Below are 25,590 nucleotides of genomic sequence, written 5' to 3' on the forward strand. Positions count from 1 at the left end.
GGTCAGGCCTGGTTCTTTTCTTTCTTACTCATCTTTCATCTTTCCTCATTTCTTCCCCTCCCCACCTCCTTCTCTTTCTCTTTGTATTTTTTTTGGTAAACTGTAGTCCCATACCAGAAAAAAAAAGTATGGCATATAAAAATACAGGAAATTCCCTGTTAATTCAGTGGTTAGAACTCTGAGCTTTCACTGCCGAGGGCCCGGGTTCAACCTCTGGTCAAGGAGCAAAGATCCCACAAGCATAGCCTAAATAAATAAATTAAATAAAGGTACAGTGTAATAAATAATAATGAAGCAAACAGGTCAAGATTGAGGTGCTGAGCAGACTTAGAGAATGAACTTATGTTCGCTGAGGGGGAAGGATGGGGGGATGAGATAGTTTGGGATGGATAGGTACTCACTGCTATATTTAAAATGGATAACCAACAAAGACCTATTGTATAGCACATAGAACTCTGCTCAGTGTTATCTGGAAGCTTGGATGGGAGGGGAGTTTGGGGGAGAATGGATAGATGTATATGGATGGTTGAGTCCCTTTTCTGTCCACCTGAAACTATCACAACATTGTTAATCAGCTATACTCCAGTATAAAATAAAAAGGTGTTTGTTTGTTTGTTTGTCTGTTTTTTTTAAAAAAGAGCCACCTTCTGGAGATCTGTTTATCCCCACAGATCTACTTTCCATCTGCTGTTTGCCTGGAGGCTGACCTGTGTTACCAGTGAGCAGTTTGGCCTTCTTGGCTGTCTCTTGGGTCTGCCCGAGGGGAAGCCTCGGCAGGAGACCCTTCGGAGAGACACTGGGAGTTGGGCCTCTATTCCTTTGGCTCCTAATAGGAGGTCATCTCAGGCTGGCTGTGTCTTTCCACTCCTTTTAACTTGGTAGACTCTACTTAATTTTCTGTCCCTTCAGCCCCAGGGATTATGCCCTTCCCTATCCCTTCAGGCTCAGGGCGGTAACAGCGTGGCTGCCACTAACTCCAGTTGCAAAAGCATCTCCTGTGCTTCCTTACACCTGCCCCTTTGTAATTACCGTCTTTTAAATGAGCCCTCCTCAAATTATGCTGTTTTGAGTAAGCCCTCTGTTTTCCAACGAAAACTTGATCCAATACAGTAGCTACTGACAGCCTATAACTATTTAAAGTTTATTTTTAGGGGCTTGCCATTTTTAAACTTTTTATTTTGTACTGGGGTATAGCCAATCAGGGCTTTCCTGCTGACTCAGATGGTAAAGAATCTGCCTGGAATGCAGGAGACCCAGGTTCAATTCCTGGGTAGGAAAGATCCCTTGGAGAATGGAATGGCTACCCACTCCAACTGTAGAAGGAAATAGCAACCCACTCCAGTATTCTTGCCTGGAAAATCCCACGGACAGAGGATCCTGGATGGTTGCAGTCCATGGGGTCGCAAAGAGTTGGATCAACTGAGCTACTAACACATACCCACTCCAATATACTTGTCTGGAGAATTCTATGGACAGAGGAGCCTGGCGGGCTACAGTCCATGGGATTGCAGAGTCAGACACGACTGAGCAACTAACACACACAAACATACACACGAAGCCAATTTTAACAATGTTGTGGTAGTTTCAGGGGAACAGCGAAGGGACTCAGCCGTACATATACATGTACACATTCTCCCCCAAGTAGCTATTTAAATTTTAAATGAAATAGTTTTAGATTCTAAAATGAAATAAAATTAAAATTCAGCTCTTTGGTTACACTAGCCACATTTCAAATGCTAGATAGCAACACATGATTAAAGGCTATGGTATTGGCCAGCTCAGATGTAGAGAATTTCTGTCATCCCAGGAAGTCCTGCTGAACGGCACCAACAGAATATTGACAGTCCCCAGAATCCCCAAAGGCTCTTTCTCTGTCATACTTCTTTTATAGTAATTCCACCCTTGCTTTTCCTTATAATTTTACAACCTTTGTAAACTTTCTAAACAATACATTTTGTGTTTTGCCTCGTTTCAACTTTAAAATGTAATTTTACAGCATGTATTTTTGTTGTCTGGCTTCTTGACTATTTTGAACACCCACTTGTGTGGTAGATAGCTAATGCTTGTTTATTCTCATTGCTATATCGGGAGATAGTGAAGGATGGGGAAGCCTGGCGTGCTGCAGTCCATGGGGTTGCAAAGAGTCGGACACAACTGAGTGACTGACCAATGACAACCTTCCATTACACAAATATATCACACTTAAAAAAAACCATCTCTTCTACTGTTGCTGGATGCTTGAGAACATGGACACATTCCTGGAGTGGAATTGAATATTTGGGTCATAGGGTGTGCAATTTGTTTGCCTTTAATGGATCATTCCAATCTGTTTTCCAATGTAATTGAACCAATTCATGCTCCCATAAACAGTGCAGGAAAATATCTGACTTCACTCCCTCTCTAGCACTTGGTACTTCAGATGTTTACATTTCAGCCATTCTGATGAGTATGGAGTAGTACCTCCTTGTGATTTTTAAACTGCATTTTCCGGTTTACCAATGAGGTCAGTATTTTTCAATTTTATTTTTTCCCCCATATATAGTTAAGTGTCTCAGCATCATTATTAAAAAATACAGTCCTTTTTCCATGCCCTGTATTGCCACTTCTGTCTAATCAAGTTCCACATGTATGTGGGTCCTATTTTTTTTTTAGGATATCCTTTTCTCATCTGTTGGTTTCTTTGTCTATGACTGTATCAATTCCACACTGTTTTAATTATCATAGCTTTGATATCTTGGTATCTGTTGAAATAAATCCTTGGTCACTTTTCTTATTTAAGAATATCTTAGAGATTTTTGGCCCTTTGCATCATCACATATGTTTTAAAATTAGCTTGTCAAGTTCTAAAAACAAAACAAAACAAAACAAAACAAACTGCCCAAATTCCATTGAAAGTTTTGGTTAATGAATATGGTATAACTCCTCATGTAATTAGACTTTCTTCAATGTATCTCAATATTATCATTTTTCCTATAGAAATCTGTCTTATGCCTTTTAAAAACAATTTATTTCTAGGTACTTAATATTATTAATGCTGTTGTCTGTAGTATCATTTTTCAAATTTCATTTTCTAATTTTTTGGGGAGTATTAAAATGCTGTTGATTTTTCTGTATGGACTTTCTATCCTAGGAACCTTGCTAAGATCTCCTACTGCCCTAATAATGTATGAATAGATTATTTTGGATTTTCTCCATTATTGTATAATCTGAAAATGACATTTTTTCCCCTTCTTTTTTCAATTGCTGTATTTTGTCTTTCCTTTCTTCCTTTATTGCACAAGCTAGGGCCTCCAGCATACCCAACAAAGTTAAGCAGAGGCTATGATAGGAAATGTCTTTGTCTTTGCAACCTCCAGAGGAAAGATTTAACTGATTTACTCAGTTAATTATTTGCCTTCTTCCCCCCAATACCTTTTATCTGAATAAGGAAGATTTCTTCTATTCCTATTTTAAAGCATTCCTTATTATTATTTTTTAAAAATCATCAATGGATATTGAATTTTATCAAGTCCCTCCTTTTGTTGCATCCATGGAAGTGATCTTATGCCTCCCCCGCTCTAATTCATTTATATGGTGTGTGTATACTAAGTTGCTTCAGTTGTGTCTGACTCTTTGAGACACTGTGGGCTGTAGCCCTCCAAGCTCGTCTGTCCATGGGATTTTCTAGGCAAGAACACTGGAGTGAGTTGCTATACTCTTCTCCAGGGAATCTTCCTGACCCAGGGATTGAACCTGTGTCTCTCATGTCTCCTGCATTGGCAGGCGGGTTCTTTACCACTAGTGCCATCTGGATGAGTTACCGGTCTATTTCCTAATACAAATATCTTAAAATATGTATCTCCGGGTGTATCAGTTTAGGCTCTTTTGATTGCAAAAGTAATGTAAGCCAACAAGGGAACTTATTGTTTGATTTAACGATAGTTTTAGCACAGGTGAGGTTAGGCGTCCACTTAGGTCATTAGGCGTCTGTTTCTTGCTGCCTCTGTACTGGCTCCCCTGCTTCCCAAGCCCCACCCCCTTATCTGGGCCAAGACGACGGCCAAAAGCTACAAGGCATCTTCAAGCTTAAGACCTAACAGAATAAGGTTAGGCTTCTTTCTTTCAGCTTTCCCAGCAAAACCGTCATTATACGTGACTGGGTCATGTTCCCATCCCTAAAGCCATTACTCAGCTGGTGGAATACAGCGACCTGATTGCTTAGGTTTTAGTCATGAGTCCAGCCCTGCAGCTGGGATGGCATCAAGTTATCCTGAAGCATGTGGATGGGGGCAAGGGCAGGATATAGGAGATTCCTCAGAGGAAAACCAGATGGCTACCAGAATTAGCACCAAAGGACGTCTCCTTCAATAACCCAGATATTTACTGCTGCCGGTACCCTGCTACATCTTAATTTGATGATTTTATTTGGCTTATGTAATTTAATTTATGAAGTGCTAGGTGTCGTGTAAGTGCTACAGATAAATTGAAATTCTCACAATAGCCCTAGGAAGCGAGTACAAATATTACATTTATGAAATGTAGCCCAAGTGACACAGTTGAAGGGACAGAGCTGAGATTGGAACTCGAATATATTTACCTCCAGGTTTGGATTTTTTTTATATTCCTTAACACTTTCTCTGATCATCTAACTCTAAATTATAATGATATTGAAGTGGCGAATCTAGTTTTCTAGATGTAAGACCCTTCACCTCATTTCTACAGAACTTTGAAACATTATCCATGAATGCTGCTAAGTTGCTTCAATCGTGTCCGACTCTGTGTGACCCCATAGACGGCAGCCCACCAGCCTCCCCCGTCCCTGGGATTCTCCAGGCAAGAACACTGGAGTGGGTTGCCATTTCCTCCTCCAATGCAGGAAAGTGAAAAGTGAAAGTGAAGTTGCTCAGTCGTGTCCGACCCTCAGTGACCCCATGGACCGCAGCCTTCCAGGCTCCTCCGTCCATGAGATTTTCCAGGCAGGAGTACTGGAGTGGGGTGCCATTGCCTTCTCCGTATCCATGAATAATGTCTTGTAATTTAACATACCCCAGGGGAATATACAAGAGGAATGTTACACAATTCATCACATAGGATGTACATCAACAAGAAAGCTATATGACACATGGATTAGTACTAGCTTGACTTGCTGCATAGCATGGGGCCATTTCTGAATTTAGGTTGCCTGTGCATTAGCTGCCTAATCCCAGAGTTTCACATTAAGGAAGTTGTCTGGCTGGTAATCATGCATAATGAGGACACAAGGTCCCTGAGGTCACATAAAATGTTCTTGTTGCGCTTCCCATGCTGCTGTGTGAAGCGCTAAACTTTGGAGCATCTAGTGCCCTGTGGACACCCATGGGCGGGACCCCTGTGTGTCCCAGGGTGACCTACCTTCTCCAGTCTCTGGCTGCCACCTTCTGCAGAGATGCTTTGATAGCCATTATAATTGGAGAATGAAATTCTACTGCTGTCCAGTTATCAGGACACTGCTTCTTTCATCAAAATAGTCTTACATTTAAAAAAGCTGGGCTCCAATTAAAGTAGACTACACGTCGTCCTGCTATATTTCCTATCTCCAACTCATTGCTTCTGTTATTCTCTATACCTAAGATGATGGGAAACTGAGTTAGTTTATGTTTGCTAGAACAAACTTCGCAAGTGCATAGTTTTTCGTTTTGAGGTGTTGGTCTTTTTTTTTAATTTTTTTTGAATTTATTTTATTTTATTTATTTATTTATTTAATTTATTTTTTTAGTTTTTTATTTTCTAAATTTTAAAATCTTTAATTCTTACATGCGTTCCCAAACACGAACCCCCCTCCCACCTCCCTCCCCATAACATCTCTCTGGGTCATCCCCATGCACCAGCCCCAAGCATGCTGCATCCTGCGTCAGACATAGACTGGCGATTCAATTCTTACATGATAGTATACATGTTAGAATGTCATTCTCCCAAATCATCCCACCCTCTCCCTCTCCCTCTGAGTCCAAAAGTCCGTTATACACATCTGTGTCTCTTTCCCTGTCTTGCATACAGGGTCGTCATTGCCATATTCCTAAATTCCATATATATGTGTTAGTATACTGTATTGGTGTTCTTCTTTCTGGCTTACTTCACTCTGTATAATCGGCTCCAGTTTCATCCATCTCATCAGAACTGATTCAAATGAATTCTTTTTAACGGCTGAGTAATACTCCATTGTGTATATGTACCACTGCTTTCTTATCCATTCATCTGCTGATGGACATCTAGGTTGTTTCCATGTCCTGGCTATTATAAACAGTGCTGCGATGAACATTGGGGTACATGTGTCTCTTTCCATTCTGGTTTCCTCGGTGTGTATGCCCAGCAGTGGGATTGCTGGGTCATAAGGTAGTTCTATTTGCAATTTTTTAAGGAATCTCCACACTGTTCTCCATAGTGGCTGTACTAGTTTGCATTCCCACCAACAGTGTAGGAGGGTTCCCTTTTCTCCACACCCTCTCCAGCATTTATTGCTTGCAGATTTTTGGATCGCAGCCATTCTGACTGGTGTGAAGTGGTACCTCATTGTGGTTTTGATTTGCATTTCTCTAATAATGAGTGATGTTGAGCATCTTTTCATGTGTTTGTTAGCCATCCGTATGTCTTCTTTGGAGAAATGTCTATTTAGTTCTTTGGCCCATTTTTTGATTGGGTCGTTTATTAAGTTGCAGGATATAAAATCAACACACAGAAATCCCTTGCATTCCTATACACGAATAATGAGAAAGTAGAAAAAGAAATTAAGGAAACAATTCCATTCACCATTGCAACGAAAAGAATAAAATACTTAGGAATATATCTACCTAAAGAAACTAAAGACCTATATATAGAAAACTATAAAACACTGATGAAAGAAATCAAAGAGGACACTAATAGATGGAGAAATATACCATGTTCATGGATCGGAAGAATCAATATAGTGAAAATGAGTATACTACCCAAAGCAATTTACAAATTCAATGCAATCCCTATCAAGCTATCAGCCACATTTTTTCACAGAACTAGAACAAATCATTTCAAGATTTGTATGGAAATACAAAAAACCTCGAATAGCCAAAGCAATCTTGAGAAAGAAGAATGGAACTGGAGGAATCAACTTGCCTGACTTCAGGCTCTACTACAAAGCCACAGTCATCAAGACAGTATGGTACTGGCACAAAGACAGACATATAGATCAATGGAACAAAATAGAAAGCCCAGAGATAAATCCACACACATATGGACACCTTATCTTTGACAAAGGAGGCAAGAATATACAATGGAGTAAAGACAATCTCTTTAACAAGTGGTGCTGGGAAAACTGGTCAACCACTTGTAAAAGAATGAAACTAGATCACTTTCTAACACCGCACACAAAAATAAACTCAAAATGGATTAAAGATCTAAATGTAAGATCAGAAACTATAAAACTCCTAGAGGAGAACATAGGCAAAACACTCTCAGACATAAATCACAGCAGGATCCTTTATGATCCACCTCCCAGAATTCTGGAAATAAAAGCAAAAATAAACAAATGGGATCTAATTAAAATTAAAAGCTTCTGCACAACAAAGGAAAATATAAGCAAGGTGAAAAGACAGCCTTCTGAATGGGAGAAAATAATAGCAAATGAAGCAACTGACAAACAACTAATCTCAAAAATATACAAGCAACTTATGCAGCTCAATTCCAGAAAAATAAACGACCCAATCAAAAAATGGGTGTTGGTCTTCTTACTCTTTTTTCGACCACTGAGCTGTGGGAATCAATCCAGCCCTGAAACAGGCCCTGCTTGTTTATGGGCCTTCCTGTTATTATGTGACTGATTGTTTCCTTTTATTATTTAGACCAGTTAACATGTATTGTCTGTTACACATGTGCAGCTGAATATATCCTAACAGATATATTAAGATGTTCTAAGGTGAGAATTTAAGAATTTTATCTCTCTGTGCTTTAGTTTTATGATCAGTAAAATTAATGGATTGGAATATGTCAGAGGTAATTTAATCTATTTTTAGCAGTGAAATCCATTTTTCAAGCAAAGTCTTGCATGGCACATATAAATATACAAAATACATTTTAAGAAATCAAGAAATGAGCTCCTCATTCAGTAATTGTCATTATTGGTGGCAAATATTTCATTGTTTGTGCAACCTTTTATTTCCTTGGAGCACAATTTAAAACCCACTAGTGTAGATAATAGAATATATGTAATCTATTATGTCTAGTAAAGTATGAAATATATAAATATATATTAAATAGCTGACATCTCTTGCTCTGACTCTGTGTCAGGGATTGTGCTGAGGGTTGTTTTTTTTTTTTTTTTCTCCTGAGGGCTTTTTTAATACATGGTTTTCTTTTAAAGTCATAACTTCATGAAGTAGATATTTGTATTTACTAAACAGAATAATAATACCTGCCTCAAGGGATTCTTGGGACATTAAAAGAAGATCCTAGAAAGCTGAGGGGGTGTTTGAGACATCTTGCCATTTCCTATCATTGAATTTGAATCTGGGAAGAGGTGCCCCTGAAAATATTGCCTAGCCCTGGACTTTCTGATTCCACGTAAGGAAATCCCCCCTTTCTGTTTAAGTGACCTTAACTGATATACATTCTTTTTGAAATTTAGTTTCCATGTTCTCACCAGTAAAAATGAGATCTGATGTATAGTCTCCTCTTTCATTCTTTGTGATATGTTGGTTCTTCCAGTGGCAGAAAATAATATCAAGAGCAGTCCTGTAAGAGGAAAAATAAAGAATGTGTTCAGAGGTGCCCTAGAATGTGTGCTGAAGCCTACAGAGTCAGATTAAAGCTGAGCCACAGAGAGGCTTAATGGCTTCCCCGGGTTCTACAAGCTGTGAAGAGTCTAGAGTTGAGACCAAAATCCAGAGATCTCCAATTCCTAGGTGAATGCTGTTTATGCTTCATGCTGCCCCTAACCAACCTGCTGATCTTGGTCTCCAATAACACTGAATTTAGCCAACAGGAAAGAAAATCTGACGGGTATTAAAAGCACGTGTGTTCTATATATGAACTTTGCTGCACACCTGAAACTAAAAGAATACTGTGAATCAACTATTTTCCAACACAAAATAATTTAAGTCAGAAAAAGCAAGTATGTTCTGAATTTGACTGGTCAGGACTTCCTATGGCCTTGTGAAGAAAAGAATGTTAGCACAGTGATTTTCTGTGTTCATAGAAGTGTGACTGTAATTTTGTACTCTGACTGTAACCCTTCACGTTTAAAGTTCATGTACAGAACCACTGAAATATATTTGGAAATTCTCTCCAGCTTTTGCCATTTCTCTGTTAGCTGGAAAACTAAAAATGATGCAATACTCTCAAATGTTTTAGATATTATTTAATTCGGTGAGTGGACACTGACTTCTCTCATGCTTCAACAGATGAAATAAGCTGGCTAAGGTCTTACTTGCCTTTTGCACACAATCTCTAAGGTTCTTGTAAGTTTTCTGGGAATGAGGTCCCCACCTCTTTATTGAGGACAGCCTTATCATATTGTGATAACTTCCAAACATTTCAATGTAACCCAGATGTTACCTGAAGCCTCCCAAGGCCCCTCCTTGCCAAGATGGGCACTTTTCTGATGAAATTTCCATCGGGCTGGATCCAGCTCCCACACCACTTTTGTTTTGGTTTGAGGTCTGTACCTTTGCAGGAACCTGCCCCTAACACTGGCAAAGCCCAGGGCAGGGCAGAAATAATAAGAAAAGCTCACATGGCAGTTGTCTAAATATTTAATGAACTATTAAATACTAAACTATTAAGTAAAATACTGTCCTTCTACTTTGACAAATACGTCTTCATAACAACACAGAAGGCCAGGTTGCAATTCATTCATTTATTTTGGCTGTGCTGGGTCTTTGTGGCTGCACGCAGGCTTTCTCTAGTTGCAGCGAGCAGGGGCTGCTCTTCGTTGCAGTGAAGGGGCGTCTCATTGTGGTGGCGTCTCTTGTTGAGAGCACAGGCTCTAGCCACACAAGCTTCAGTAGCTGTAGCACTCTGGCTCAATAGTTGTGGCTGGGGGACCTCCAGAGTGTGGGCTCAGGAGCTGTGGGACACAGGCTTAACTGCTCTGCGGCATGTGGCATCTTCCTAGACCAGTATAGAACTCATGTCCCTTGCATTGGCAGGCAGATTCGTATCCACTTATTCTTCCCCATCAGGGAAGTCTCAGGTTGCCATTTGGAATTGCAATTTAGAATTCTTGGACTTCTGATTCACCCCTGGAATTTGGCAGTGTGGGGAGAGCTGAACCCTGCCAACTGAATCCCTCTGCTCCCTGTCCATCCTCCAGTTATTTTTTTCCTGTGCCCCCTCCTCCACTATCTCACACCATGGAAAGGTTTCATGTGTAGCCATTCTGTGTGCTGGCCCTCAGATAGCAACTCTGTGGGCAAACCTTAGCCCTATTGGCATGCACAGCAGCAAGATGGGCTACCATTAGGAGGATGGACCCAGCGATAAAGCTTGTGCAGGTCCTAAGCGTGGGCTGGATTCCTTTGGGCAGGGTACCTGAGCATGGTCTGGGAAGGCAGAGGGTGTGGTCCTCAGACCAGCTGCATCAATATTACCTAGAAGCTTGTTGGAACTGTAGAATCTCAGCCTTGCTTGAAAACCTAACAAACCCCATTTGGGGTTGCATTCACATCGTAGTGGGATTAGCTCTGCTTTAGAATGGCTTGGGGTCTGAAGCTGGATCCCTCTGGCCCAGGTTTAAGGAGGATAACACCTTTTGCTGTTACTTCTCTCTCGCTTATGACCCCGGCATGTGACTATGTTTTTCTTGATTCCTATTATCCCCCGTGAGAAAAAAGATGTTATTTGTGGAATCAAATGTATGACGAGGATTTGGAGAAAGGGGCAAGGAGGATTATGCAGCAGTGCTATCCAAGCCTATAACAAAACGGAATCAGATTCTCTTATTCTTCAAAATTTCCTTGGTGATTTCCAGGTCTCGTCCCTTCTGACCTCTGTATCACTGGATCTCAACAGCTTAAAATCCCTTTAGCTTCACCATGCAGCTCACTCTTCTGCCCCCAAACTCAGCTTCAGGATCCCTTTACTTAGTTAAGGACTCAATGATATTTTTGCTAAACCCTGGACTTAATTTCCCTGTCACTGTCTGCAACGGGGTGGGTATGGTATAAAGATAGAATCATTTGTATTTTATAATTCATGGATATAAGTTATGCCTCCCCCAAACAATCTTACAGATGAAAGAGAGGACAGTTAAGTTCTTAAATACTAATTGTTTTCCCCTCTACCAGGTAAGGCTAAGTAATTGTTGTCGTTGAGTCACTAAGTTGTGTCTGACTCTTTGAGACCCCATGGGCTCATGTAGCCTACCAGGCTCCTCTGTCTGTGGGATTTCCCAGGCAAGAACACTGGAGTGGGTTGCCATTTCCTTCTCCAGCGGATCTTCCCAACCCAGGGCTCAAACCCATTACTCCTGCATTGGCAAGTGGATTCTTTCCCAGTGAGACACCTGGGGAGCCCAAGGCTGAGTAGACTTCTTCAAATTGACCGTGTCTTCATAGCTTGCAATTTTTTTTTCATGCAATCATTCATCACTAAAGGTTCACCTAATTGCTAAAATCTCCTCTTTGTGTTGGTGAAATATTCACCTTTTGAATCTCAATATGTGTATGGTTTGCCGCTATTGCCCTTAATTTTAATTGCATTTCTAGATATACTATTTTTAAATGCCATTGGTATAAATGGTTTCTTCTCTCACTTCAGGACCAAATGACTCTTTGTTTTCAAGACAAGTTAAAGAGGAACGAAAAGAAACTGTGAAGGAAATGTTGATCTCTGTTTTCTCATGGAATGAATAGCGTTGGTCAGTATTGTTTCTTGGTTCCATGGGTGAGACTTCTTCTAAGGACAAAGAACTTTGGGGGACATGTTTTATTCTTTATAAAATTATCCTTTGCTATCCAAATGAACTCAGCCCCTGGGTTTTCAGAGAGCCTGGTGAATGAATTTGGATCACAAGGGGAACCTTGTATGTTATAGCTCTGAAATCAAAAGGTCTACATAGCGAACTGTGATTTTAGCTATTAAAATCTATATTATTTCTAAGTCATTCGGCAGTCCAGACTCAATGCTGATTTAACTCCTGAGAGCAAAGCTCTGATCAGCGCCATATACATTGCATCTGGTAAAGAATTTCCAGAGTTTCTTACATTTAAATTAAGCAATCAGAAAAGACACAAAGTTACTAGAGCAAAGGAATTACATCAGGCTAAGGGGAAATGAACTTTATTTTAAACAAATGCAGGAGTGAAAGACATTACATAGTAATTGAAAAATGACCATTTTATGAAAATGTTAAAAGAGTTTTCTGGAGAGAGCTATGCTCTGTAGAGGACTCAATTTTATTTTTAGAAAACCATTCCCTTGTCAATAAAGCTTCAGGACAACTCTTGTTGCTCTTAATGCCAATCCACTAGAGTCATTAAAGGGCTTCCCAGGCGGTGTTAGTGGTACAGACCCCTCCTGCCAACGCAGGAGATGTAGGAGATGCACTTTCGATCTCTGGTTGGGGAGATCCCTTGGAGGAAGGTATGAAAAGCCCTCCATTATTCTTGCCTGGAGAATTCCATGGACAGAGGAGCCTAGCAGGCTATTGTCCACGGGGTTGCAAAGGCTCAGACATGACTGAGGCAACTTAGCACTCAGCAGAGCCACTAAGTCTCTCCTACATAGAAACTCCAGAGCTGCAACTGTCTTGATATATCAAATAATGTTCTCATAGTTTTCCAGTTGGAATTATCATTGCAGAATAGAAGTATGGCCTTACAATTGGTAATAAACTCTCGGTACAAGTGAAGGAGAGTTGTCATTTGACATGAGGACACACCAATCCAGGGGCAAATCCTCGTTTGCCAAGACTTTGAAGATTATGATGATTATAAATGTGAACACAAACGCCTGCACTGGAATGTCACTGCATGACTTGATGGTGGGGCTTCTGGCAGGCTGTCACTCTGGCATGTGGATGATTTCCAGTCGAAAACAATCAAGGCTCAATAGACTCAAGAAGAGCTTTTTATCCCTTTCTCTGCTGCATTAGAGAATTTAGATTAGGGGGCTTGTACCAGAGAGAGAGAGACATTAGCAACACTAACTTTTTTCATTGGGAGGCTTATCTGCATGATTCAACAAACATTTGTCTACCAAACATTTGCTGCTCTTCCCATCTTTCTGTGAATTGCCATCCTTCCCTTTCAGGTGCCAGACCCTGACACTCCTCTCCTTAGCTCAAGGATGGCCTATAAGCCTCTATTCCTGGGCTGCAGGGGAAGAGTCTCATGTTTGGGGGGGTTCTTGTATGTATGAAATTAAATCTGTTCTTCTCCTGTTCATCTCTTTTAAGTCAATAGATCAGCCAAAGAACCTAAAAAGGATCTAAATCTATCTAAACCTAGAAGCTATCTAAAATATGCTTCTATTACATCCTAAATATTATTTTGAAAAAAAAAATTTAAAGTTCTTGAAGAAGATGTTCAGGCCTCTAAAAATAGGTTCACAGCCTCTCAGGGTCTGTTCGAGAAACACTGAAATACTAGGGCAGAGGTGTACACTCCCCTGTTTACTCAGCGCTCTCTCTTACTGTGGGGCCTTGGGCAAAATGGCCTAACCTGTCGGAGGCAGTTCCTTAATTTTGAAATTGAGAACAGCCTGCTTCTCATGGGGCTGTTGGAATTAAATATAGCTCTGCCATGCCTGGAACGATGATGATGAGCAGTAATGCCAGGGTGATTTTTTTTTTTTTGGCCATGCCATGTGGCATGTAGAATCTTCCCCAACCAGGGACAGACCCCGCACCTCCTGCAGTGGAAGCGAGCAGCCATAACCACTGGACCACCCGGGAAGGCCAACACATGGGATTTATAATAAAGAGAATAAAATCAGATCAGGCTTTGTACTTCTGGTTCGTGTGACCTCGGGCAAGTGACAAGTAGACTTTGTTCTCCTTATCCCTGGTTGAGGAGTGTTATCAGTCTCCTCCGTAACTGGCTTGACAGCCTGTAGAAGCAACGCCGGAGCTCTGCTGCTGCTGGGTCCCTTCACTCTTCACTTCTTCCCTGTCTCCCCACTGCTCTCTCTTTGCTCCCTCCAACCCCTTTATGCCTGCAAAATACACTTTCTGAGTGTTGCCTGGATTCCACACGAGCATTCAGTACTTTGTATTGATAGTGTTTTCCCTTCTTTTTTAAAGGTATTTTTTTGAGTGATAACTAGAACATGAACTGCTTGACAGTTTTCTCATAAACAGTTGTCAACTACTCTAGCTGGTACACTAAGCTGAAGGACATTGAACCCACTGGATGCCTGAAAGGAGAAAAAAGAAACAGGAAACTTTATTCTGCCTTTCCACTCCTAAATATATTGACATTTCAAACTTTTCCTTAGTCTATCATATTAAAAAAAATGACTATTACATACATTCTTGTAAGTCACTTTGTAAACTAGTTATCTCTGTAAGTTTTGAATGTTTTAACACAATAAAGTACTCATGGATTACTTGTTTAATTAAAAATACATCTTAAAAAAATCACTATTACAAAAGTTATGCCATATCTTTTTGGAAATCTGAAATGCCAACTTGAATAGTACCTGTTTATGAAAGGTAAATGTTGACGGGACTTCTCTGAAACACATAAATAATAAAAATTAATGCCATTATTTAATATTTATCATTTAAAATCTATCATCTATCAAGGTTATAGGTGAAATTCTTCTCATGTGATCAGCTTTCTGTTGAACTTCGGTTTTAAAAACAGACTGTTTCACGAAAGACAAATTTATGCGACAACTGTACTCTAGCATTTGGCAAACACAAAGGACAAACAACATACTGCTTTTGCAATAAGGCCAGGAATCAATGGCCTTTGATTGCCTGTGTGTGATTCTAAAATGTGGAACTAGGATTTTTTTGTGTGTGGGGAAGTGGGAAGGAAAATAAACATCACCAAAAAGGAAAAATCTGGAGTGCACAGAGCTGGGTTCCAGTCGTTTCTAGCTAGTTTTAAACGCCGGATACACAGATATAATAATCCATGAGGACCTCAGTTATTTATCTTTTCCAGCCTGTTGAGGTATGGTTGGGAAATAACGATTGCATACATGTAGGGTGTACACAGTGCTGATTTAATATGATTTAATGTATGTGTATGTTGTGAAATGAGCACCACACTCAAGCTAATCACATCACCTCACATAGTTGCCATTTCTTATGCGTGATGAGAATACTGAAGATCTACTCTTTTAGCAAATTTCAAGTGTATTAACAGTATTATTAACTGTCACCACAATGCACATTAGATCTCCAGAATTTAATCATCTTATAACGAAGTTTGTACCCTTCGACCAACATTTCCTCATCTCTTCCACCCCCCAGCCCCTGGCAATCCCATGCTATGTTCCGGTTCTACGAGTTTGACTTTTTCAGATGCCACATGTCAGTGAGATTGTAGTTTTTCCATGTCAGTGAGGTCGTACAGTCTTTGTCTTTCTGTGTCTGACTTGTTTCATTTAGCGTAGTGTTCATCCTTGTTGTTGGAAACAGCAGGATTTCCCTTTGCATGTGTATATGTGTGTGTTTATAAAGAGCTGATAATATTCTATTGTGTGTGTGTGTGTGCGTGCATCACATTTTCTTTATCTACTTATCTGTCAACAGATATTTAGGTAATTTCCATATCTCGACTGTTGTAAATAATGCTACAATAAATGTGAGACTGCAGATATCTCTTGGCGATACTAATTTCAGTTCCTTTGGATGTATACCTAGAAGTGGGATAGCTGAATTATATGAGAGTTCTAGTTTTAATATTTTGGGGAACCTCCATATTGTTTTCCATAATGGCTATACCAATTTACATTCCCATTAATAGTGTACAAGTGGTCCCTTTTCTCTACATCCTCTCCAACATGTACTTTCTCCTCTCTTTTGGATAGCCATCTTTAAAGGTATTAAGTGATACCTCTTTCTGGTTTGATGTTCACTTCCCTGATTAGGGATGTGGAGTACCTCTTTATATTGTTGTTGTTTAGTCACTAAGTCGTGTCTGACTCTTGCAACCACATGGACTTCTGCAAGGGTCCTCTGTCCATGGGATTTCCCAGGCAAGAATACTGGAGTGGGTTGTTGTTTCCTTCTCCAGGGGATCTTCCTGACCCAGGGACTGATCCCCAGTCTCCTGCATTGGCAGGTGGACTCTTCACCACTGAGCCACCAGGGAAGCCATCTCTTTGTATACCTGTTTGCTACTTGTAGGTCTTCTTTGGGGGAAAAAAAATGTCTGTTCAGGTCCTTTACCCATTTTTAAATTGGCTTATTTGGTTTTTGTTTGTTTGTTTTTTTGCTATTGAGTGGTAGGATTCCTTATGCATTTTGGATTTTAATCCCTTATTTTAAAATTGCTAATGTGTAGAGGTTGGATAATTCCTTCCAACTCAGCCAGTTGTCTTTTCAGAACAGTGGATCAACTAATTCCTGAAACTGTGATCTTGCTAACTTGAGAAAGATTAGAAGATAGGGTAGGTCCATAGGGCAGGAACCATGATAATTTATAGACTACTGAACCCCAGAGCCTGTGTAGGTTTTATTGATATGCAATAAAAACATGTTGAGTGTTAAACAGCTGAGGGCTTACCAGCAGGCAGATTTCGATTTTCAATTCAGAGCTAGCTCTACTGACAGTTCTGAAGCTATAAATTTAAATGTTAATAATTGGTGCACATTTGGGGGAACTACAAAGGGGACTAAATTCTTCAGTGACAGCTTTCATTGATGTAAGGGATGAGGATTTTAATATTCCAACCTACCATCTACAGGTTAGATCATTTTATGACTTATACCACAAGCTCCATACATTAAACAAAGGTCTTTTCTCAATGGAACAGATGTCTGTTGTATTAAAGTTGCCCCTCCCAATAATAACTGACTTCTCCAGTGCATTCTAACACTCTTTCTTGCTCCTTCTCCCTGGCTCCGACTACCATCACCACCTGCATGCCAGTGGTAGTTTCAGGGCTGAGGGGATAGGGGTCCAGATATAAGACCAAGGCCCAGCAAGAATTAAGGAAAGGCAGGGATGTGTCCTTGGTGCACACTACTCTCAGGCTGACAAAGGGCAGCTTCAGCTCCACCCCCTAGGGAGCCAGTTTAACTGGATGTTCTATAATAAAGCTTCCCAATGGGCTGGTCACGCTCCAGAAAGGGTGGGGAGAGTTACAAAGCCAACCCTGCCCTTAGTTCAGCCCAGCCAGTAAGCAGTGGAGGAATTGTTTTTCCTAAACTCAGTTCTCAAAAATATGAGAACTTCTGCCACCAGTATTTAATAACACTGTTTTGTCCACAAGTTTCTGTTTTAGAGCTTAAAACATGCATGTCAAGTATCTTTGAGGCTGGTCACATATTTGCAATTCTTTCAGTTCCTAGCCAATGGAAGTTGGAAGCCATTGCTGTAATTTTCCCAGGAAGCTTACCTCATAATAACACCCTATCTTAAATGATGTTTGGCAGCATTGATATTGACAGTTCCAATATGCATACTGTTTATCAAAAAGTAAGTCATATTAGACATATTATATTTTTTTCCTTCTTTATTTTTCTGATATGTGCCTTCAGAGGTTCAACACCATGGAACTTGGCTTCCATGAGTATTAACATGGACCTTACTGACATCTCATTAGCTGTCTTCTGAAGTGACTTGAAGACAGCTATTATTTCTTTTCATAAACAAGTCACAAATTGAAGAATCTTGATATTTGTAATAGTCTTAGTTTTTCTGTTTGGATGTTTCACTTAGTAGACATGGAAACCATATTCTAAAAAAGTTAAATACTGATTTACTGCAGACCACATTGCTAGGAGATGTCAGAAATAAAACCTAAGGATTTTGATTTCCAAATCAGAGTCCATTTCTCTTTACAAGTGATTCTCAATATGATGATCCTTGAGGGCCCTGTCAGGGGGTCAATGAGGTTGAAATGATCTTAATAATACTAAGATGTCATTTGCCTTTTTCACTGTCATTCTCTCATGGGTGTACAGGAAAACACTCCAAAAGTTACATGATCTGATACTGCATCAGATGGAATGTGAAAGCAGATGTGAGAATCCACTTGTCTTCTATGCCAGACAGTAAAGGATTTGCAAAAATGTAAAACATATTCTAATTTTTTGAAAATATGGTTATTTTTTACAATAATATGTCATTTAAGTTAACATATATTGGGCTTATTGTTTTTATTTTAAAATAATATTTAAATATTTAAAATTTATCAGTTATAATTTCTAATCATATACACCTATATATTTCCAACACTGACAAAAGAAAGCTCTTTGGAGTCCTCAATAATTTTAAAACATGTAAATGGGTGCTAAGGTCAAAAGCTGGACACCATGCTGGCTGGATAAGTATTAAGCAATACAGGACTATAATATCTCCACAAAGTATCCTTTTCTTTTTTTTCAGAAAGTGTCCTTTAAATTGAATCACATTGAAATAAGCCAGACAAAGACAAATATCATATGATATTGTTTATATCTGGAATCTAAAACAAAATTATTCCAATGAATTTATTTACAAAACAGAAGTAGTCTCACATAGAAAAAAAACTGATGGCTACCAAAGGGGAAAGGGGAAACGGATGGGGAGGGATAAATCAGAAGGTTGGGATTAATATTCATATACTACTATATATAAAACAGACAACCAATAAAGACCTACTGTATAGCACAGGGAACTATACTCAATATTTTGTAATAACCTATAGGGGAAAAGAACCGGAAAAATAATATATACTATATATATACTCTCTCTCTCTCTCTCTCTCTCTATATATATATATATATATATATATATACACACACATACACTCAATACTTTGTAATAACCTATAGGGGAAAATAACCTGAAAAAGAATATATATATTATATATAATAATATATTATAATATATAATATATACATATGCATGTATATATGTGTATGTATATATAATATATTATTATATATAATAATATATATAAAGGAAAGTCCTTTATATATAATATATAATATATAAAGTACTTTCCTGGTGGCTCAGATGGTAAGGAGTCTGCCTGCAACTCAGAAGATCAGGGTTCGATCCCTGGGTGGAGAAGATCCCTTGGTAAAGGAAATGACAACCCACTCCTGTATTCTTGCCTGGAAAATGCCATGGATGGAGGAACCTGGCAGGCTATAGTCCATGGGGTCGCAAAGAGTTGGACATGACTGAGTGACATATCACTCATATATATATAAACTATTTACATTACTTTTCTGTACACTTGAAAGTAACACAGCATCGTCAATCACTTGTACTTGAATAAAAAATAAATTTAAAAATAAAATAAGATAAAATGCATCACACTGTTTTGCTTTTTATGAGTTGTATCAGTCAGAATCCCTGAAAAAACCCAGTATACTCTGAAGGGACAATTGTGGAAATTTTCATGAAAGGAGTATAGAAAAAGGGGGAAACATCTGTGACTGCAAGTAGGTTGTGTGCCATTCTTGCCTCTGAAGAGGCAAAGAAAAAGAGTGGTTTTTGGAACCAATTATAAGCAGTGGCACCCCACTCCGGTACTCTTGCCTGGAGAATCCCATGGCTGGAGGAGCCTGGTGGGCTGCAGTCCATGGGCGCAAAGAGTCGGACACGACTGAGCAACTTTGCTTTCACTTTTCACTTTTATGCACTGGAGAAGGAAATGGCAACCCACTCCAGTGTTCTTGCCTGGAGAATCCCAGGGACGGGGGAGCCTGGTGGGCTGCTGTCTATGGGGTCACACAGAGTCGGACACGACTGAAGCGACTTAGCAGCAGCAGCAGCAGCAACATACCTACAGCTGTAGGACATGGCTGTTTCCAAGAAATCAAGGAATTATGGCAGGGTAGGCAGGCAGTGAGCTTGCTTAGAGTGGATCCCAATTTTGCGGGATTTGAAGCTTATATGTATACTTTCCACTGTCTCTATAAGGAAAAGAACACACACTTAAGTATAAAAATCTATCTTTGTTTACAATGGTAAAAAAATCACAACTTACAAACTTGAATAATCAAAAAAGTACCATAAAAACATTACAAACCACCCCCCCAAAAGCATAATACTTTATTAACAGCCTGACATATCTCTAAAATACTTTTTTTTTTCATTTTGAGTGCATACTTTTTGATCACCAAAAGAAGTAAAAATTTTCAATAGAGAGAATAGAAAGGTAATTCAATCTTCCTTCTAGCATAGTTTATCAAAATTTGTGTTTGTTATTTATAGTTTAGAAAACTTTCATTTTGATTTTATACTTTACTATTGATAATGCCATTTTAAATCGATGAGTTATAGGATATTCTCTGGTGATCCAGTAGTTAGGATTCCACATTTTCCCTGCCGCAGCCTGGGTTCAATCCCTGGTCGGGGGACTAAGATCCTGAAAGCCATGCAGCATGGCCAAAAAAAAAAAAAAATCTTAGCTTAGTGGAGTGAGGAGGACAGGAAAGGCAGTGATGGGAGATAAAACCAAGTGACAAGACAACTAAGTGCTAGAGTTTGATAGGGGAGGTGAGAAAAGAGGGTCAGATGTTGGCAAGAGGCTGAGCATGGGTTTCTGTGCATTAGAAGAAATCAAAGGCTCAGTGATGCTTGCCAGACAGAGGAAAGGCTACAGAGATACTTGATATCGGAGTCAGACATAAGTCTGCCACGCTCTAGCTTGCGAAGCTTTACGAACAATAACTCAGTACACACAGAAGAGACTGCAAGTCAACTGTATTCCATTAAACTCATGCAAATAATCCCCAACTCAATGTCTCCTTAGCAGGATGCCAAACATAACCACAGTCATTCCAATGACACTTGATAAGAAAGGTAATGTGGTGAAGGGGAATTCGGATTCGAAAAGATGATGGTTATATCAACTGTGGTTAAATACCTCACTCATTTTACGCAGACTCATAAAAGTACACATAAGCACTTTGTGAGGACTCCTCCCAAAAGTTTGGAAGGAACATGTGTAGGTGAGGAACTCTAAAATTAAGCTTCATTAACTCTGTGGAAAATCCAACTTTGGCGCTAATATAACGAATAATTTAGTTCCTCTTTCCACCTAAGCTCTGATCTCACGCCAGCCCACCATTGGCTGAACTCAAGAAGGCAGGGTATCGTGGGGCCAAGCAGATGATAAAAATCAAGATTTCTGGAGTGTAGATTAGAATCAAGAAGGATGGAGAGTAAATCTGGAGTAGCAAACAAACAAACAAACAAAATGCCTATTTTTCAAGAGAAGCAGATAAGCAAAGTGATGACCTGGAGAGAGATTGCATTTGATCCAATTCCCAGTGAAAACAAGAAAGAATCAAAAATCCTACCACTTTAAGACACTGTGCAGGTTTGATCCCTGGTTGGGGAACTAAGGCCATGTGGTGCAGCCAAAAGAAAAAAAGAAAGAAAAGTCCTACCACTGAGCAGCTGAGGCCCAGGAAACAAAGGGCCTTTAACATAAGGAGATATATAAATCAGCAGGTATGGGAGATGAGATTTACATAGAACCACCGGGGGAATCATGTACATCATTCCATAAATCATGTACATAAATACTTGAAAGTTCTCTATGGGTACTGTATTTTCTTTTCTTCCTTAGGGCCTTTTAATAGATCCAATGATCATAACGTGACTTGGCAAAAAATTTTTGGTAGCCTTCCCTAGCTCCTTCTACTTAATTTAAGCTTGAAAGACTTATTCTCATGCAAATAATGTTATAGACAGTGGTTAGATTACCAGTTCTAACCACAAAAATCCTTTTTTTATACAAATGTGACTAAGCTAGACTCCCAAGAGTATGTGAACACTTCCAAGACCAAGTTCAGTTCAGTTCAGTTCAGTTCAGTTGCTCAGTCGTATCCGACTCTGTGACCCCATGAATCGCAGCATGCCAGGCCTCCCTGTCCATCACCATCTCCCGGAGTTCAAGCTCAAGTATAAAAAGTGATATGAACCCACAGTAAAAGAAAAGAATGGCAGCCTATTTGGAATAAGGCAACTCCTGACCAGAAGAGGATGGAAACGACTAGGGGAAGGGAAGTGTGATGCCCTATGAGTGGGAGGTTCACACAGTGGAAGAAAAGAGCAATAACGTGGCCTCAGGATGAGAAGCAGTAGGAGTACAGATCTCTATTGAGGTCTGGGAGGACCATTTTCCCCCAGCTTTATTATGCCAAGTCTCAGACTTTGTAAACAATCTCTCTAGCTGGGTATAACCAAGTCTCTTTTCACACTTTACCTAATTTAAACGTCTTGACAAGAGTAAGACACCAATTGAAGATATTTTCATAGAATAAGCCATTTTTGCACTGTTGAACTCGAGCAATTTTCTTCTGGAATATCACAAAATACATTGTTATTTCACTTATTAAAATGCATTGCTCAAACACCTCAAAAATTAGTCACATTGACTTAGGGAAGACATTTCCTAAACTCTAAGGCAGCATTTCTGTTAATAAATAGTGGGTTTGGACATCTTATTTAACTTAGTTAATTATTCTACATCAGGAGCAAGCCAACCTCTTCATGCTTGTTTATAGTCTGTCATGGTGGGGAGACTTCACTGACCTTTATATTTTTTTTGTTGTGAAGATTAAGTGGTAGAGTTTGGCAACCATCAGCAGTGTCCAGCACATAGCAGACACTCAAAAAGGGGAACTTCTAAACCAAAAAGGGAATCTAAAGGACTGAGTTTTTGTCCTACGTATTTTAGACTATTAAGATTTAGATCTTGCAAATATTTCACTTTTCTGTGCTTTTTACTTTTATTTTTAAAAGCTTTTTATTTTATACAGGAGTATAGCCAACCAACATTGTTGTGATAGTTTAAGGTGGACAGCAAAGAGATTCAGCCATACATACACACCTATCCATTTTCCCCCAGATTACAGGCCCATCTAGGCTGCCACTTAACACTGAGCAGAGTTCCCTGGGCTATACAGCAGATCCTTGTTGGCTAACCATTTTTAAATGTATACATGTCATTGTATAGCAGTGTATACATGTCATCTCTAATCTTTGACAAAGAAAAAATTATGCGACATTTGCGAGTGTGATCACTGGTCATACTTAAATATAGAACCAGTATTTGCATTTATTCCAAATTCCACCAATCCTTTCAGTTGTAAACAAAATTATTAACATTGGAGCATGACAAACCTTCATTTTGCACAGAGGAACTCAACGGTGGATTTCTTTTTCTCTGCTTTTTAAGAGCTGAGAGCATGTTACCAGAGTTCAAAGCCCCACCCAGCAGGGCCTAAGCATTCCCTCAAAAAAACTGGCAGACCACCAACCGCTACCTCCCAGGGCACCCTGAAGGATACTGATAAGCCGAGGAGACAGTCACATCCGGGTACGCGGGGGCCAAACCCAAATTAGTTAATCTGGAGTTTGGGGGTCGGAGGTGAGGAGGTGCCGTTCCTTTTCCTATCTCTCCCCAGCCTCTCCTCTCCCCGAGTCCCTGCTCCTCAGCCCCGCCCCTACTTGGCTTCCAATCCCATTCCGCCTGGAGCTCAAGTGGCCAATCAGGTGGCGGCCCTGCCGAGGGGGCGGGATGGGGGGGCGGAGCTGAGTGGCGGAGTCTGAAGTCGCCTATTTCAGCTGCGGCGCTGGAGACGCGTGAGCCGAGCCCACCTGCAAAGTTCTGCAGCGCCGCTCAGACACCATGGCGGACAACCGGGATCCAGCCAGCGACCAGATGAAACACTGGAAGGAGCAGAGGGCCGCGCAGGTACACCCTGCGCTCTCCGAGCCGGCCCTACGGTCCGCGTAGGAAGCTGGGTGTCCTCAAGTAACGGCCCCTGCTGCCCCAGCGCGGAGGTTCTGGGGAGGGAGGGCTGTACCATCGATCGCGGGGGGCCTAGGGGTGTGCGTGTGCTTCCTTTCCGTCTGGTTGGGCTGTTACATTCGCGGGCGGGAGGGGAGAGGGTTCTGGGCCCCGGGGGCAGCGGTCCTGCAGGATTTGTGGTAGGCTGCAGGTCGTGGGTGGTTGGCTTACAGTTTTGCGCCTTTGCCAGCTGGGACAGAGGTTGCAGTTTGAGGCAGCAGTGAAGGCTTATGGGGAAAGAGGCAGAGAGCTGCAGCTGCAAGAAAGGAAGTGACGGGGAAGCAGGAGCAGGCTCTAGCTTTGCCCTCGCTCAAACAATAATTACCAGCTTTCGTATTTGGAGTGGGGGGTGTCTTGGGGGCAGGAAACGTCTTTTATCATCTCCATGTCCCCAGCACTGAACATAAAGCATTGTTTGTGTGTTAGTTGCTCAGTCGTGTCCGACTCTCTGTAACCCCATGAACTGTAGCCCACAGACAGACTGCTCTGTCCATGGAATTATCCAGGCAAGAATGCTGGAGTGGGTTGCCATTCCCTTCTCCAGGGGATCTTCCCGACCCAGGGATGGAACCCAGGTCTCCCGTGTTGCAGGCAGATTCTTTATCATCTGGGCCACCAGGGAAGCGCACATACAGCATTAAACAGCTAAATAAAAGAATTTATATACCCATGATTTCTTTTGCACTTAAAAACATCGTCTAGCATTTTAGAGCTAAAAGTGACCTTAGTGATTAATTAATGCATTTATTTACACCTATGCTTTGAGTGCCAGCATGTGCTAGGCACAGCGCTGGGGCAAGTGGAGCAAATTCCAGTGAGGCCGAAAGCTCAAAGTCAAGTTTGGGAGACAAGACAGGTGAATAGATGGTTACCTTCCAACGTGGCCAGGGCGCTGATATAGGTTATCTGCTGAGTGTAAAGGGAGTGACTGACCTGGTTGGCAGGCTTCTCAAAGCAGGTGACATCTGAACAAGAGCTTTACAGCTGAGTAGGAATTCAGCCCTGTAGTGGTTGGCCAGTCATTCCTGGCCTGTACCCCTAGGATGCAGAGCATTAAAGGGCATCTGTGAGCAGGTTGAGTGGGATGGGAGCACTTCTGTTTTGAGTCTTCTTTTGTCAAATTGGCCTAGAGAGTCTTCGGGACTTGCCCGGTTCCCATGGCGGCTGGCTAATGGCAGAGAGGACTAGAGTCATGCTTTCCTCATCTTTGCTCTTTCTTCTTTTTAAAATTCATTTTTAATTGGAGGTTAATTGCTTTACGATATTGTGTTGGTTTCTACCATACATCACCATGAATCAGCCATAGGCAAGCATATGTCCCTTCCCTCCTGAACCTCCCTCCCACCTCATGCCACCCGTCTAGGTAGTGACAGGGTACCCATTTAGTGCTCTTCCTTAAGACCGGGTTAGTGTTCATGAATTAGGATTAATGCTGAGTGCTCATGGGTTACCTTGTAGTTCCCTGTTTGTGAGAAGGCTACCATTCTCTTTAGAGGGCCTGGAAAATCTCTTTTCTCATTTTGTTCCTTATTATGTGCTACTAGGGTTTTGGCTTTTCATGAGTTCTTAGGCAAAGTGAACCAGAGAGACTTAGCATCTTATCAGTCAAGGACAAGTGGCTAGTCAGTGGCAGAGTGAAGATTAGACTCTGCTTCCTAGAGCCAGGACTCTCTGTATGCCCAG

General features: G+C 40.6%; 1 protein-coding gene, 1 long non-coding RNA gene and 1 other non-coding gene across 3 annotated transcripts in view; 2 read left to right on the forward strand and 1 right to left on the reverse strand.

The window, feature by feature from the left end:
- The first annotated feature begins 1,206 nt into the window (after window positions 1-1,206).
- TRNAS-GGA (transfer RNA serine (anticodon GGA)) lies at window positions 1,207-1,278 on the forward strand. Its single transcript has one exon. It is a non-coding gene; the product is annotated as a tRNA-Ser (tRNA).
- A 7,014-nt stretch (window positions 1,279-8,292) lies between these two features.
- LOC138420975 (uncharacterized) lies at window positions 8,293-23,541 on the reverse strand. The gene is made up of 4 exons (XR_011249396.1): window positions 23,238-23,541; window positions 22,318-22,411; window positions 19,885-20,014; window positions 8,293-8,718 (listed from the first exon to the last, which is right to left on the reverse strand). It is a non-coding gene; the product is annotated as an uncharacterized lncRNA (long non-coding RNA).
- The window catches only part of CAT (catalase), a 36,533-nt gene continuing 34,368 nt past the window's right edge, over window positions 23,426-25,590 (forward strand). Inside the window, exon 1 of the mRNA XM_069554718.1 lies at window positions 23,426-23,811. Within this exon, the coding sequence (XP_069410819.1) occupies window positions 23,746-23,811 (66 nt within the window). The 5' untranslated portion in view covers window positions 23,426-23,745. The remainder of the gene's footprint in view (window positions 23,812-25,590) is intronic.

The sequence above is a fragment of the Ovis canadensis genome, chromosome 15, assembly GCF_042477335.2.
Source record: "Ovis canadensis isolate MfBH-ARS-UI-01 breed Bighorn chromosome 15, ARS-UI_OviCan_v2, whole genome shotgun sequence".
NCBI lineage: Eukaryota > Metazoa > Chordata > Mammalia > Artiodactyla > Bovidae > Ovis > Ovis canadensis.